The 15440-nt window shown below is 41.9% G+C and overlaps 1 protein-coding gene across 6 annotated transcripts in view; it reads left to right on the forward strand.

The window, feature by feature from the left end:
• The first annotated feature begins 1216 nt into the window (after positions 1 to 1216).
• The window catches only part of LOC125886559 (multidrug and toxin extrusion protein 1-like), a 46678-nt gene continuing 32454 nt past the window's right edge, over positions 1217 to 15440 (forward strand). Inside the window, exons 1-2 of one of the 6 annotated variants that reach the window (XM_049572861.1) lie at positions 1643 to 1855; positions 2075 to 2128. In XM_049572861.1, the coding sequence (XP_049428818.1) occupies positions 2123 to 2128 (6 nt within the window). In that variant the 5' untranslated portion in view covers positions 1643 to 1855; positions 2075 to 2122. Of the gene's footprint in view, positions 1856 to 2074; positions 2129 to 15440 lie in introns of all 6 variants that reach the window. The other 5 variants (XM_049572863.1, XM_049572862.1, XM_049572864.1 and 2 more) reach the window with 5 other exon arrangements.

The following is a 15440-nucleotide window of genomic DNA, read 5'->3' on the forward strand; positions in this document are numbered from 1 at the left end:
GTGGATTGTGTCATAGTAGACGACAACAGACACAGCATCTGGGACACCTCACGACGTTCTGACCGAAAGTCAAGTATGTTTGATTTTCTTTTTGTCGTTCACGACTGCTCCCATCACAGCCGTCACTTTGACCAATAGAAACACAGAACGATCTGCTGCTGTGGAAACTGTATGACAACAACAGCCCAGCCTATTAGATATTTCCTCTAGGGATGTTACCACACAGAGTAAAAGGGGGAAATGATGGTGTGAAACAGCAGAGGCACTTTGTCAACCCGCTGAGTACTTCCATTAGCATAGCAAAGAATGTTATTTTATTATAATGGAGACAGACATAAAGTAAGAAAATTAGTAGAAAATTAGTATTAGAAAAAAAAATGTGGCGGTGCTTTTACTTAACACAACTGCAGAGGCTCCCAGCTTCATTTGAAACAAACAAACTACATTATAAAAGGGCCGTTTTTTATTAATCCCTCTGTGTTTTTATATATATATATATATATATATATATATATTTTACCTTTGATCCATTTTGTTTTGTTTGCCTTGATAAAGTTAATGCATCACGCTGTCATTTCAAACTCAACACTTCCTGTAGCTGTATAAAAATATAAGCCCATTATAACTTCTGTTGAGAGAATCCCTTCATTTTCTAAATAGGCTTTTAATGTGTTTTTGCAGGAATTTGTCGTGGGGGATACAGTGCATGCATGTTTGCATATGGCTCTTCAAATGTCTGGTGGCACTTTTTAATATTACTTAAATAACATTTCGGCTGCCACATGAACAGACACAGTGACTGATATAATAGTAATAAATAATAAAAAATAGGATGAGAATAAGCCGACGACATCACACACGTAGGCTAGTGAAAGACGACCGGGGATGATGTGGACCATCATGTAATGTGTCATGTCTGTCGGCCAAGTCACGGCACGATTTTATGACTCAACAATCGTGTAATGTGACATAGTGACTTTCAGAACTATCTATCTATCTGTGTGTGTGTGTGTGTGTGTGTGTGTGTGTGTGTGTGTGTGTGTGTAAATTAGGGGTTTTCTTTAAGTCATAATATTCAATGATTTCGATGATATGTCCGTTTTTTCATTTTGATCGCAGATTTGGTCGATGACCTGTGCACGGGCAGCAGCAGAGGTCCTCTTGATCTCGTGATGTTACCGTTACTCGTCAGCGTGACGTCGCTTTAAAAAACAGGAACAGGCGCTCCGACATGCAGTGTGTGGAGAGGATCTGCTGTCTCATTGTGTGCATGATTTACTCCACTAATACTCCCATAAAAACACTCTGTAGCGTCGCTAGTAAACTGTTATTTTACTATAGTCCACAGCATCTTATGTTTTACCAAAATTTCCTGATTACACAGCCTACGTCAGAGCCGTCACATCCCGTTTTGATTCGAGGCGCGACGTGATCTCAGTTGTTGTGGACTGCTGTAGCGACCCCAAAAACTCGTGACTCCTCTTCTGACACTCACTCATGTACCTACCAGCGTTGTCTGTGACAGACCTGTAGAGGACGTTTACCTGAGGTGGAAATAGAGGAGCAGTTATTAAAACCAGCCTAATTAAAGCGCTTCTTTTTGGGTATGGACGGTCCTGCAACACACACTGAATGTAACGGGACGAACGGTGCCTCGACAGCAGCTGTAGCGGCTCCATGTGCTCAGGGCTCCGGTGAAAGCTGTCTGAAGCGCGTCGGAAGCTTCGTCCCGCCGGACTACCGAACTGAGATAGTACAAGTTGTTAAACTAGCTGGACCAGTGGTAAGACCTCCTGTTGTACCGGGCTGAAAAATAAGGGGTTACTATTGTACGATGGTCTGCGACTGTAAAGAGGTTTGTTTTTTTTCTCCATAGGCTGCTTTTTAATTCTTACAGTGGGCTAATGTCAGTAATAATACACACAAGTCTTTATTTCAAGTGTTGTAGGTCTACACAGCTATAAAGTAGTGAAAAGAAAAACGTCATAAAGTCCACTCTGGTCTTTGGTAATGGCACAACTGTGATTTATACAAGTTTGTATGTCTCACCTGAGAACCATGTGTTTTGTTTTAGGGTAGTTGAGCAGCTGCAGGCTTGTGAGTCAGCCTGTATGGTGGGTATATGGAGGTATTTTTGTGTCTTTTTGTCGCAATCATATAAAACTGTTTTGAGAGCATATTTCTTGAACTGCAATCAAAAATCAAGTTGTTTGTAAGTAAAAACGTACGATCATTTTGCTTATAAATCAGTACTCTTAGCTTGCAAGTTAAAAAGTTTTGCTTGCAGATCAGTCCTCTTTGCTTGTGAGTTAAAGTTTTGCTTGCAAGTTCAACTGCACTTAATGGGGAAGTTCTGTTTTTTACAACCTGGACCTTATTTCTGGCATTAAATACGGTTGTTTACTCACCCAGATAAGTTTGGTGTCATTTGGAGTCCTTTGGAAGATATTTAGATCCGCGAGAGCTGCGTACATTCATATAGTGGGAATGATCGGGGCACCGACAATGAGGCTCTAAATAACACATTATCTGCCGCAAAACTCGTTCATTTCACCAATATGTTTTCATGAATCGCTAGAGTTGCTTGTCATCATCATCCGGGTCATTTATACTGACCTACTAACCTCTAACAGAGGCAATTCGTAAAAACAATCCTCTTCACCACCGAAACGTTCACCTTTCTGTTTCTCACTTTTTGTCACTGAGTACTATGTAATAATAAATTCACGTTTTGCATAAGAAGTGCCTCTGCTTTTTGTGCAGTGTGCAGGCCGTTCTACACAAGTGATGAGAAGAAACTAAAGAAATGTAAATTCTCATCGTTATTTACTTATCAAGCAAACAAATTCAAGGAAAATAAACAATTTGGGGCGTTGGTGGCTTAGTGGTAGAGCAGGCGCCCCATGTACAAGGCTGTTGCCGCAGTGGCCCAGATTCAAGTCCAGCCTGTGGCCCTTTGCTGCATGTCATCCTCTTTCTCTCTCCCCCTTTCGCACTTAACTGTCCTGTCCATTAAAGGCAAAAAATGCCCAAAAAAATATCTTTAAAAAAAAAGAAAAAGAAAATAAACACTTTATGCATGTGTGTAGGCTACTTACTCAATCGAAAGTTGCCCGTTCGGTCCTGCAGGCTTTGGCTGGGTCTTCCAGTTTACTTTCGGGACACGAAAAAAACAGCCCGGTTGATCATAGAAGTGAAATCCTCTGTGGTTGTGAGACAGTCATTTCAGGAGACATCCAGACGTGTATCTCCTATTTTCAAATCCCACTCGGAGCAACAAAGGCATTCCTCCTCTGTTGGCATAGTGGAACACCACCAGTTAGCGTCTTTTCTCGGACGGTTGCAGCGGTTTGTTGTTCTCTGGCCAGCTGTTCCTCTCTCTGCCTCCGCATCCTCCTTTCACAGAGCTCCTCATCCGTATACTCTGGCTCAAAACGGTAAGGACGTCCATCATATTCAAAGTCGTCATCCACAACCTCAAAATCTGACAAATATTCAGCCATGTTTCAAAAAACTAACAGTAGCAAATTCCAGCTGTAAACAAAGCCGTGCTGCGGGTGTGTGGCGGCACGCGCACCTGAATGACATCATCCAGGTCAGAAGTTAGTGGGTCAGTTTAAATGACCTGGATGATGATGACAAGCAACTCTAGCGATTCGTGAAAACATATTGGTGAAATGAACGAGTTTCGCGGCAGATAATGTGTTATTTAGAGCCTCATTGTCGGTGCCCCGATCATTCCCACTATATGGATGTATGCAGCTCTCGCGGATCTAAATATCTTCCGGAGGACTCCAAATGACACCAAACTTATCTGGGTGAGTAAACAACCGTATTTAATGCCAGAAATAAGGTTGAGGTTGTAAAAAACGGAACTTTCCCTTTAATGGCCGGGGCCTACGCTGATGGATGAGAGAAGAGTTTCTATTGGTGGGTTTGACGTGGCTCTATACATACAGAGCGGGCTACACTCACGATTCCCTCTCTCCCACTGGAAACGCTTGACAGTCAGCATGATTACTGCTACACCCTGGTGCAACGATGGTAGTGACTGTTACACCGTCGAATATATTCTGCCCTGGCTAAACAAAAGCAATCTACATGCACCAGTTTAAATAAAACATTCTTGCTATTATTAGGCCTAGTCCACACGGACCCATGTAGTAGTGATGCGTGGGTCGGGGTTTTTTTCCAACCAGCAGGTCCCGCATTTATGAAATAACTTGACCCGCTCCATCCCGCCTGCACAACCGCATCTATTTTCACAACCCACCCCACCCCGCCCCCGCCGCTGTTAACTTACCTGTCTTGTGGCTCTCATGCTTGTATAGCTTATCACAGGAATTGCACTTCACGTAGCCAATGCTGCTGTCATCTGCTGCACTAACTACCTCACAGAAATTGTCCCAAACATGAGATTTAGCAGCTTGGCCTTCTTTTCTTTTAACCCTGTACTCTCCCGACTGTAATCTTTTCCTCATTTCTTCTTCCATCTTCACCGCTTCATTGATTGTGGTTTGTTGTGGCCGCTGCTTGGCGCTTTTGTGATGTCAGGTCCCAGGTTACGTTACGTAACATGCATTTACCTGACCTACAACAGTTTTGTTAACAAGTAGGCTATATCCAACATATTTAATCTTTAATGACCCGCCTCACCCGCCCCGCCAATAAAGTGAACATTTCTTAAAGATATTTTTTTGGGGGCCTTTTTAGCCTTTAATGGATAGGACAGATAAGTGTGAAAGGGGGAGAGAGAGGGAGTGACATGCAGCAAAGGGCCACAGGCTGGAGTCGAACCTGGGCCGCTGCGGCAACAGCCTTGTACATGGGGCGCCTGCTCTACCACTAAGCCACCGACGCCCCAAAGTGAACATTTCTTGACCCGATCCAACGCGACCCAACCCGTCACGCGGGTAACCCGCGAGACCCGCGGGTTACGCGTCGGCCCGCGCATCACTACCGTGTACTTCTGAAACAGTGTATTATTCTATGTGATTTGGCTGTTTGTTGTTGTAGATGGGATAACCGCAGTATTTTATTACCTGTCTCCATTGTTTGACGTCAGAGCGATGGTAAATAGCTCTTTTCTAAAAGTTCACGAACTACTAAAATACCACATCCTAACTTATCTAACATATCTTAACTATATTTACAATGAAGCTTGATTCTGCATGTGTGAATGTTTACCGTTGCTATGGCAACAAGTGACGGCTGACGTTAGCGTCAGTTAGCTTAGCTCAATCATCCGACAAACAATAACCCATAAAATTATAATTCCACATATTTAAACAAAATCAACAACAGCTACCAACAGTTACAGTCCTTACAACCTTAGCTAATGTGTTGTCACAGGTTAGATTGTCAAAATGAAAGTAATAACAGCTTAAATCCCTGAGGAACTACGCTAGCATTAGTGACGGTTGCATCCACTCGTATACAGTTACCTTACGTTACAGTTCCCTCAAACAATATCACGAAGCACAATACAAACTATATAAACAAATTATCTATTAAGGGTACACTACTAAAATCTGAAGGTGCTTAGGTGACATTTACCCACCTGAAAGAATAAATGAAAACAAATGGTGGTTTTGCTGGTCTTCAGTAGCTTTACTCTAGGTGTAACTGCCAACTGAAGAACGCAGCGCAAACCAAACGTTTATATACCCAGATTTGCTCTCGTGCCTTTACTCAAATCAGTTATGCTTTAAATTGAATGGGGGGTATCTGTATGGCATCTGTAAAGATACAAAATCGATATCGTATGCATAAAATAATGTCACAATTGAGTGGGCATCGCCACCTACTGCTTTGACATGTGTATTACATCACTTGGTAGCAGGTTTTGCGGTTTCGTGTGGATATCATATTTTTTTTTATCACACCACCCGTGTAGACGAATGTTTTTTTGGAAACCGGAGGCCTAAAAACTTTAGTTTCAGAATTGATTTTCGCCACAGCTCCCCTGTGAACTACAGAACTCCCATGTTGCTTTGCAAGCGTACTAGGCTGATGAGTAGAATTTAAGAAACAGGCTAAATTAATGTTACATGATGTTGCACACTCTTGTACAGTAGGTGACAGTATGCACCTTTAAATTGTTTGCAATCCGCCAACTGAGAGAAGAAGAAAAAAAAATGCTTTGCAAGCTGTCATTCTGATTGAGACTGGCCAATGAAGACATGTCTTACAGCTTTCAGTTTAGGCCCCGCCCACCAGGTTCAACTTTATACTGGCAAAGCTTTTTGACTTGCAAACGAAAAAAATGACTCGCAAACAAAACTTTAGGATTTGTAAACAAAACTATAGGATTTGCAAACAAAACTTTTGGATTTGCAAATAAAACTTTTGGATTTGCATTTTTTAATCAATCTTTTTTTTACTTGCAATAAAACATTTTTTGATTTCAATATTGATACTTTTGCTCTCAAATCTTCTTTTGATTGCAAAACCTACTCTGATTGAATAATAAAGAAACAAATGTAGCTCCATATGGGTAGGCCTACGCAATCTAACACATGAATCTTTGATGTTGCATATGCTTTTCTGTGTCTTAAGTATTACATAAGATTTTTATTATTTGCTTTTCATCACGATTGAAAAACAAAATGAAATTCCATCATTTGTGTAGCACCAGTGTGAAGTTGTGAAGATCTTAACTTTTTATTTTTCAGCCACAGGTGAAGGGCTGATGATGTTTTGCTCATCTCATTTGGACTTATACAGTGTTTTACTTGTTATTATGTGTGGGCCCCACTGATAGGAGCACACCATGACAACAGATTACTCTATAACATATTAAAGATTTGGAAAGAAAAATAAGGATATAGTTGATGTGTATTTTGCATATTGAGGATTTTGCAAATTCAGATATATTTCATTGAATATTTATTTTGGACCAAAAATATTAAAATTGGAGATGGCTTGTTTGTTAGCTCTTTGATTATCAGAGAACTGTACAGTAGTGTTGTCACGGTGCCAAAATTGGGACCCACGGTACGATACCAGTAAAAGTATCACGGTTCTAAGTAGTATCACGATACCACAGCAAAAATGAGGCAGATGTGCCTTTTGTCATTTATAAAAAGATAAATCACTTTTCTATAATACATCACTGATATTTCAATGGAATAAATTACTTATTGACTTATTCATACTTCAAAAACAGCATCAATAAGTGATGAACATAGGGGGGATTAAAATAAAATAAATAAATGAAATAAAAATCAACCGGCCCCCCTCCTCCCCTGACAAGTAAAGAACAGTCCCTTCATAAGTAAAGAACAGTCCCTAAAGTGCGGTGAGGTTTGTGAACCGTTATCTACCACAAAGAGAGAAATGTGAACGGCTCGTTTCCCCTCTGACACGTCACGTACCTGTGTGCCGCCATGGCTCGGCTGCTCATGTGCTTCTGGGCAGTCGTGACACCAACGAAGAGGAAATTATTGGACCTGGAGCCGGGCTTCTCGTTCAGCTCACATCTGGCAGGATTCACCTGTCGTTTCTGCTGCTGTTTGAAATCTGTACTCGCACAGTGTGCTCCTGAATGATTTCTTTTGTTCGCACAAAACTATTTTTAGTTGCAAATGCGAGTAAAATGCTCGCACTGTAGGAAAACTACAGAAGCGCATTGCATTCACTGGATAAAAAAAAAATTAGTGGCCTTATCTCATAATTACGAGATAAGGATCTTGTAATTACGAGAAAAGATCTTGTAATTACGAGATCAGGATCACGTAAATACAAGATAAGATCTCGTAATTATGAGATCAGGAAAGGTGCCACATTGGCCACTGCTTTGCTCAGAACCACATACTGCACATCCATGAAGGGGGGTCGGAACTACTGTAACCAGCTGCCACTCGGTTGGTGCCATCTTGACAATATCCCATATCTTTATTATAATGTGTATATATTGTAAATTACGACGGAGTATTACACTAAGCAAGGAGATGTTACAACAGTTATAACAGATCTATTTCATACTTCAGATTTATATTGTTTAGCATTAATTGGTGACAGAAAAGAACGAATTTTATTCTGCAGGGAAACGCGTGTCCTTACTGTGCATATTGAATCTTGAACCTGTATGTTTTATGAAGACCCTGTGTGCACTCAGAGCTGTGGCACAAGTTACGCACCGAAATCTGGCGGAAGAAAAATAATAATAAGACAAAAAATAAGTAATCTAAGTAAATCTTAAATGGATGCAGAAAGTGAAAAGAAAGCAATAGCCTAATTTAAAAAGTTGCCTCTATTGAAAATGCATTTAATCTCTGAGTCAATTTGAAAGATATTTCTCAAGACAAGTTCTGTAATTACCTTGTCCGCTTTCATTCTGTTTATATCTTAACAGGAGCTGGCCACTACCGCGGTGCTGAAACTAAATCAGTCAGTGTCAGGCAAATCGATAACACGCCACTTAATCAGCGCATAAGTCACACACATACTTATTTTTCGTCTTATTATTATCTTTCTTCCGCCAGATTTCGGTGCGTAACTTGTGCCACAGCTCCGAGCGCACATAGGGTCTTCATAAAACATATAGATTCAAGATTCAATATGCACAGTAAGGACACGCGTTCCCTGCAGAAAGAAATTTGTTCTTTTCTGTCACCAATTAATGCTAAACAATATAAATCTTAAATATGAAATAGATCAAAATATATACGGTGCGCACTGTTGTAACATTTCCTTGCTTAGTGTAATACTCTGTCGAAATTTACAATATATACACATTATAATAAAGATATGGGATGTAGTCAAGATGGTACCACCCAAGTGGCAGCTGGTTACAGTAGTTCCGACCCCCCTTCGTGGATGTGCAGTATGTGGTTCTGAGCGAAGCAGTAGCCAATGTGGCACCTTTCCTGATCTCGTAATTACGAGATCTTTTCTCATAGTTACGAGATCCTTATCTCGTAATTACAAGATAAGGTGTCTAATTTTTTTTTATCCAGTGAATGCAATGAGCTTCCGTAGAAAACAAATCACTGTAGCATATATAAACAAATCTAGCCTACAAGTAAAAAGAAATAAATAATAACTTTCACTGCTTAAAGATACTCAATAGCTCAGCTAATACCTGAAATGTCACTGGAAAACAAACCACTGCAGCAGCATATTGAGTGCCAGGTGGCCGGCGTGCGCTGGCCAATAACGGTGCGTGCTGGCCACCTGGCACTCAATTTGAATATGTTACTGGACAGCGCATGGACAATCACCCTCTTGCGATTGGACTTTTGAACTTATCCCACAGTAGTAGTACCGTGAGGTACTGTGGTACTATGGTACTCCATAATTATGGTATCATATGTACCTTGGTGTTTAAGTACCGTGGTCTACCGTTGGTACCAGTATACCATGCAACACTACTGTATAGTTTATTTTTGAAGATATCTGTGTCTTTACGTGGAGTGGGCAGCCAATATGGGTCAGCATTGAGGACCCCTGTCTCCTGACTGGTTGGTCATTCTAGTTAACACTCTCATATAAATGTTCACAGTGTACATATTTTTTATATTACTATTACTATTGTTATTTGCATTCAGATTTTATATTTAATTGTTTATAGTATTTTATATGCATGCTTCTAATTACTCTATATTTTTTATATATTTTATATTCTTTGTTATGCACCAATACACCAAGCCAAATTTCTTGTATGTGAAAACCTACTTATATAAACCCGATTCTGATTCTGATTCTGAACATCGATAAGACTCTACTGCCTGGGAAACTGAAGCTCTGGTGCCTACAGTTTGGTCTCCTTCCCCAGGCGCTGTGGCCACTCACCGTTTACAAAGTCCCAATAACAACCGTGGAGAAGATGGAGTGAACCATCAGGTCATATGCAGAAAAGTGGCTTGGTGTTAGATGGCTGCATTGGGATTGGGTCCCGCAGGGTACTGTGGGATCCAACCCAAATCTTGTGGGAGTGGGCGGTTTGAACTTTGCTGCGGGCGGGAAGGGGCGGCTAAAAAGAACACTGCGGGATCAGGATGTAGCCTATAGCGACAGGATGGAATTAACAAATGATGTGGAAAAGAAGCTCAAACAAGGTCTGAAGGTGCACTGAGCCCTCTACTTCCCAGTGTGCCTTCAGAGCGGGCCTTTAGTGTCTGTGGGCGCATCTTGGAAGAGAGACGCACGAGATTGGGCCGCAGTCGGTCAGCAACATTCTCTTCCTTCACAGCAATATTATGGCCAAGTGATTCATTTGTTAAATTCATTCGTTTCATTCGTTAACTTTGTTTATTTTATGTTATTTATTAGTGTTATTTGAGTCACTCACAGCCTACTCTCGTTGCTATTTGTTAATTACATAAAGAGGCGTGATGATGCTGGTGTTATTGGCATAGGCTTTATCTTTATCTCATTAATGTTTCTTATTCAGGTCTCTCTTAGAAAAGAGACCTTAACCTCAATCACTGCGTGATTATATAAAGGTAGAAAAATAAATAAAATACAGAGGAGGAGAATAGAATATGAAACAGCCTTTATTTCATTAAAAACTAAATGAAAACAACGAAATAGGAGCACTATTCCCGACCAATGCGTCAAAAGACATGCAGGCCAGGGAAACGAAACAAACAACCTCATGAATCTCTTTATTAATAGCCTATAAAATGACGTGTTTTCTCCTGCGGGAAGGGAGAAGACACAAAATCAATGCATCTCTATTATTGTGTGGGCATAAATTCTCAGAGTTTTGCGAGAGGGGGTGGGAGTGGACATACACATTGCGGGTGCAGGCGGGAGTGTAACACACACGTTGCGGTTGCGGGCAGTAATGGTCAGAAATTCAGCAGGAGCGGGCAGGAGCGGGATGAAGAAAACAGTCCCGCGCAGGGCTCTACTTGGTGACCCATGATGCCTGAGTAACATCAGCCTCTACGGCAAAGGAGTCCTGGAGCTACCTCTCGCTGGTCTCACTGAAGAATACAAGTGTTTGAAAGGAAGACTCCAGATGACGCTGAAGGACCCCAGAGACCAGACCATCAGGACTGCTGCAGTGCCCCTAGTAACTGGGCAGAAGTGGACACCATCCGATGCAGTGCAGCAAGCCACGTCAGCCCTGAGGCACAAAGATATCACGGGGCAAGTCCAGCAGGGAAGAGAAGGCTTTGGATTGAAAGCACGCAAACCAACCTGGCAAAAGGCTACAACATCGGAGCAGAGGACACTGGTGGTTGAGGAGGCACGTCGTCAGGAGGAGGTCTTGAGGAGTTCGAAGGCTGTCTCTCTTGCCAAGCAGGGAAAATGGATGCAGTGGGAAGGTGTGGAGAGGAGATCAGCTGGAGGGAGTTATGGGAAATGGAAGCAAGCAAGATCAGCTTCATCATAAGGGTGACATATGATGTCCTATCGTCCCCCAAGAATCTTCACCAATGGTATGGTGAGGATCCAACGTGTGCCCTCGGCCCAACACCAGCAACCCTCAAACACATTATGACCGGATGTAAGACCACCCTTACGCAGGGGAGATACACCTGGCGGCATAATCAGGTCCTCAAAAGCCTGGCATTAGTGCTGGAGAGCAAGCGGACTACAACCAACTCCTTGCCACCAAGACCAAGCAACTCTTTAAAGGCAACAATGTTTGTCAGAGAAGGACAGAAATCACCTAAACATCCTTCCACCAAGTCATTGGCAGGGCAACTGCGCAGGGCTCATGACTGGAACATGCTGGCAGACAATGGCCAACAACCAGTTCTGCCAGTTCCACCAGAAATTGCCTCCACCAACCTCCGGCCAGACCTGGTACTCTGGTCCCCTTCACTGAAGAATGCTTACATCATTGAGCTCACACTCCCGTGGGAGAACTCTATTGAAGAGGCCTATGAGCACAAGAAGCTGCACTATGCAGAGATAGCAGCAGAAGCGAAGCAGCATGGCTGAATCTATCCAGTAGAAGTAGGATGCAGAGGATTTGTGCATTTGTCTACCATCAGACTGTTGAAAGAACCCCGGATGCCATGGTCAGGCCTTGCGGAAGACTGTTAGAGCAATCTCGGAGGCAGCGGAAAGAAACAGCCAGTGGATTTGGCTTAAGCGGAACGATCTGTGCTGGGCAAGTACATCACCATAAACCCCCTGCCTGTCCACCGGTTAGACAGCTGAAGACTGGAACAATAGGGTGAATTTCAGGGATGATTAGGCATGGGACACAAGCTGCAGGCTTATCACCTGGCAGCGGGCCTACCTTGTGGAGGGTGTATAGTGTTGAAGGCCGACACACTCAGTGATGCAAGGCCACACTACTGATGATGTGTCCCATGCCCAGTTGTCCTGAAATGTCACCCAGGCCAAGATTAACCTCCCCCACAACTGGGAGAACCCCCACCTGTTGATTCCCTACCACTCACAACATCAAGGAAAATCTTGATTAAGTGCTCACCACCTATTGGCACAAAGGGCAGTATTTAACATCTCGTCCTGTGTAGTATTTTGATACTGATACTGCTGGGTAACCTTGGGTCTTGACAGTTACATACATTGGAGGCACACGCCCCCCTGCTTTCCTCTTTGGTTCATCCCCAACCATTCCCACATCCATATCCATCCCAGTCAGAATCTCAAATAGATCTAATAGACCAGCTTCACCATGGACCAATAGCAACCCCAAAAACTTAGTTCCTGTCACACCTGCTTCACACTCACTACATTCGAATGACGAGTGCACGTTCGGCACAAACATTAACTTGGCCGTGCTGAACGTGCGCTCTCTTTTAAATAAAACTTTTATCATAAATGACCTGATTTTAGATAACAACTTGAACAGTATTCTTTTAACAGAGACGTGGCTTGGCATTGACACACCAGTTGTTCCCACCTGCCTGCCCACCAAATTTTAATTTTTTATTTTCTACTGGGGGGGGGGGGAGGTAAAAGAGTAGGCGGACCTGCTTCAGTCACCAAAAATACACTGCACTCTACTGAAGTTTCTTTTAACAGCTACACATCATTTGAGTATCATGCCTTTGTTTTTAGCAGTCCTCCTATTCTTTGCATCACAGTTTACAGAACACCCCACCATTCCACCTCTTTTATCAGTGAATTCTCAGAACTATTAACAATCATACACACCACCTATAACAGAATTTTAATAACTGGTGATTTTAATTTACATGTTGATAATACCTCGGATACAATGTCCAGAGAATTTTTTAACCTTTTAACCTGCATGGATTTTAAACAACACGTCACACAGCCAACTTACAACAGAGGACACACCCTGGACCTGGTCATAACCTATGGCCTGTCCACTGATGTGTCCTCTGTTGTTGACCTGGCTGTGTCTGACCACTACTGTGTGTATTTTAACATCACCAGTTTTAGCCGTCAGGAGGCCCCGGTGAGAACGGTGAGGAAACGCTATCTAACTTCTGAAGTGGCTGCAAATTTTATTGAGATTTTACAGAGCACTCCTGCTGAAATTTTACCTGCACCCTGTGATTTTATAGTGGACAATTTTAACAGTAAATTAAAGTCAACACTTGACTCAGTGGCTCCACTTTTAATCAAAACAATAAAAACAAAACCTATACCCCCGTGGAGAAATGATAATATCAAAAAAATGAAAAGAAAATGCAGGAGTGGAGAGAGGAGGTGGAGAAAAACCAAATTGACAGTTCATTATGAAATATTACGCGATCAACTCAAATCCTACAATAAAACAGTCAAACAGGCAAGAATATCCCACTTTCCAAAACTCATTTCCGATCATAAAAACAACCCCAAATTCCTTTTCTCCACCTTCGATCTTTTAACCACCGCCAATTTTAATAAACCAAGATTTCAACAGACGCCGTCTGCGAGGACTTTGTAGACCACTTCAGAAGTAAAATCAATGATATCAGATCCAGTCTTTTATCTCAACAGAATGTAATTTTCAACACACTTGAACAGCTGCTTTTACCTGAGGAAACACTGGAGAGTTTTGTCCTGGTTGATGCAAGGACACTTGGTCGATTTTTCTCCCAGGTAAACTTTTAAAAACATTTTATGGATTCTTTGAGGAACAGATTTTAAATTTAGTAAATTACTCTGTTCAGACAGGTGTCTTCCCCGCTGCCTTCAAAACGGTGGTGGTGAAGCCCCTTCTGAAATATAGTATAGTAATTTAGATCCCAACATTTTTAATAACTACGGACCTGTATCCAACTTACCATTTTTAAGTAAGATTTTAGAAAAACTGGTTTTTAACCAAGTAAATGATTTTTTAAAAATAAACAATATTTTAGAGAAATATCAATATGGTTTTAGGATGAACCACAGTACCGAGACAGCCCTTTTAAAGATTTGAAATGATATCAGGTTTAATGTTGATTCACAAAAACTCACAGTCTTGGTACTACTGGATCTAAGCGCTGCCTTTGATACAGTAGATCACCACATTTTATTAAACAGACTCAGAAACCTGGTGGGCCTCTCTGGTACTGTTTTTAACTGGTTCAGATCTTATCTCACAGGTCGTTTCTTTGTAAGCATGGATACATGTTCCTCTGGAACATATGAAATCAGGTGTGGGGTGCCCCAAGGGTCAATTTTAGGTCCAATTCTTTTTAATCTCTACATGCTTCCCCTTGGGGACGTCATCGGGGGTACGGCATCAGCTTCCACAGTTACGCAGATGACACACAGTTGTACATCGCTGTGTCTCCTGATGACACAGGGCCAATTGATGCCCTTTTTAACTGTATTTTAGATATCAAGTCATGAATGGCAGTGAATTTCCTACAGCTCAACCAGGACAAAACAGAGGTCTTAGTTATTGGTCCTGAAGGCAAGAGAGAGAAACATTTACCAAAACTACAAGATTTTAAACCTTCACAATGTGTATAGAACCTGGGCGTCATTTTTGACTCTGAGCTTTATTTTATTCCACTCATCAAAAATCTAACAAATATAGGTTTTTATCATCTTAAGAATATAGCCAGAGTCCGCCCGTTTCTCTCTCAGGTTAACACGGAGGTGCTGATGCATGCTTTTATCTCTTGTAATTTAGTTTACTGTAATGCACTGCTCTCTGGTCTTCCCAAAAAGACCATTTCTAACCTGCAGCTACTCCAAAACTCAGCCGCACGAGTGCTGATGAGGACCAGAGGGCGGGCGGACATTACGCCAGTTTTAAGATCACTGCATTGGCTCCCCGTGCGTTTCAGGAAAGATTTTAAGGTTCTTTTATTAGTTTTTAAATCTCTTAACGGTCTTGGGCCATCATATTTATCTGACCTGCTTTTGTCATATCAACCCTCGCGGATCCTGACGTCCTCCGGCACCGGCCTTTTAATTGTTCCAAAAGTGAGAACAAAAACCCACGGGGAGGCTGCATTCAGCCATTATGGCCCACACTTATGGAACAGCCTGCCGGAGAGCATCAGGGCTGCAGAGACTGTTGATGTTTTTAAAAGGAGGCTCAAGACTCACCTTTTTAA

Source organism: Epinephelus fuscoguttatus, linkage group LG3 (assembly GCF_011397635.1).
Source record: "Epinephelus fuscoguttatus linkage group LG3, E.fuscoguttatus.final_Chr_v1".
In the NCBI taxonomy this organism is placed as follows: Eukaryota; Metazoa; Chordata; class Actinopteri; order Perciformes; family Serranidae; genus Epinephelus; species Epinephelus fuscoguttatus.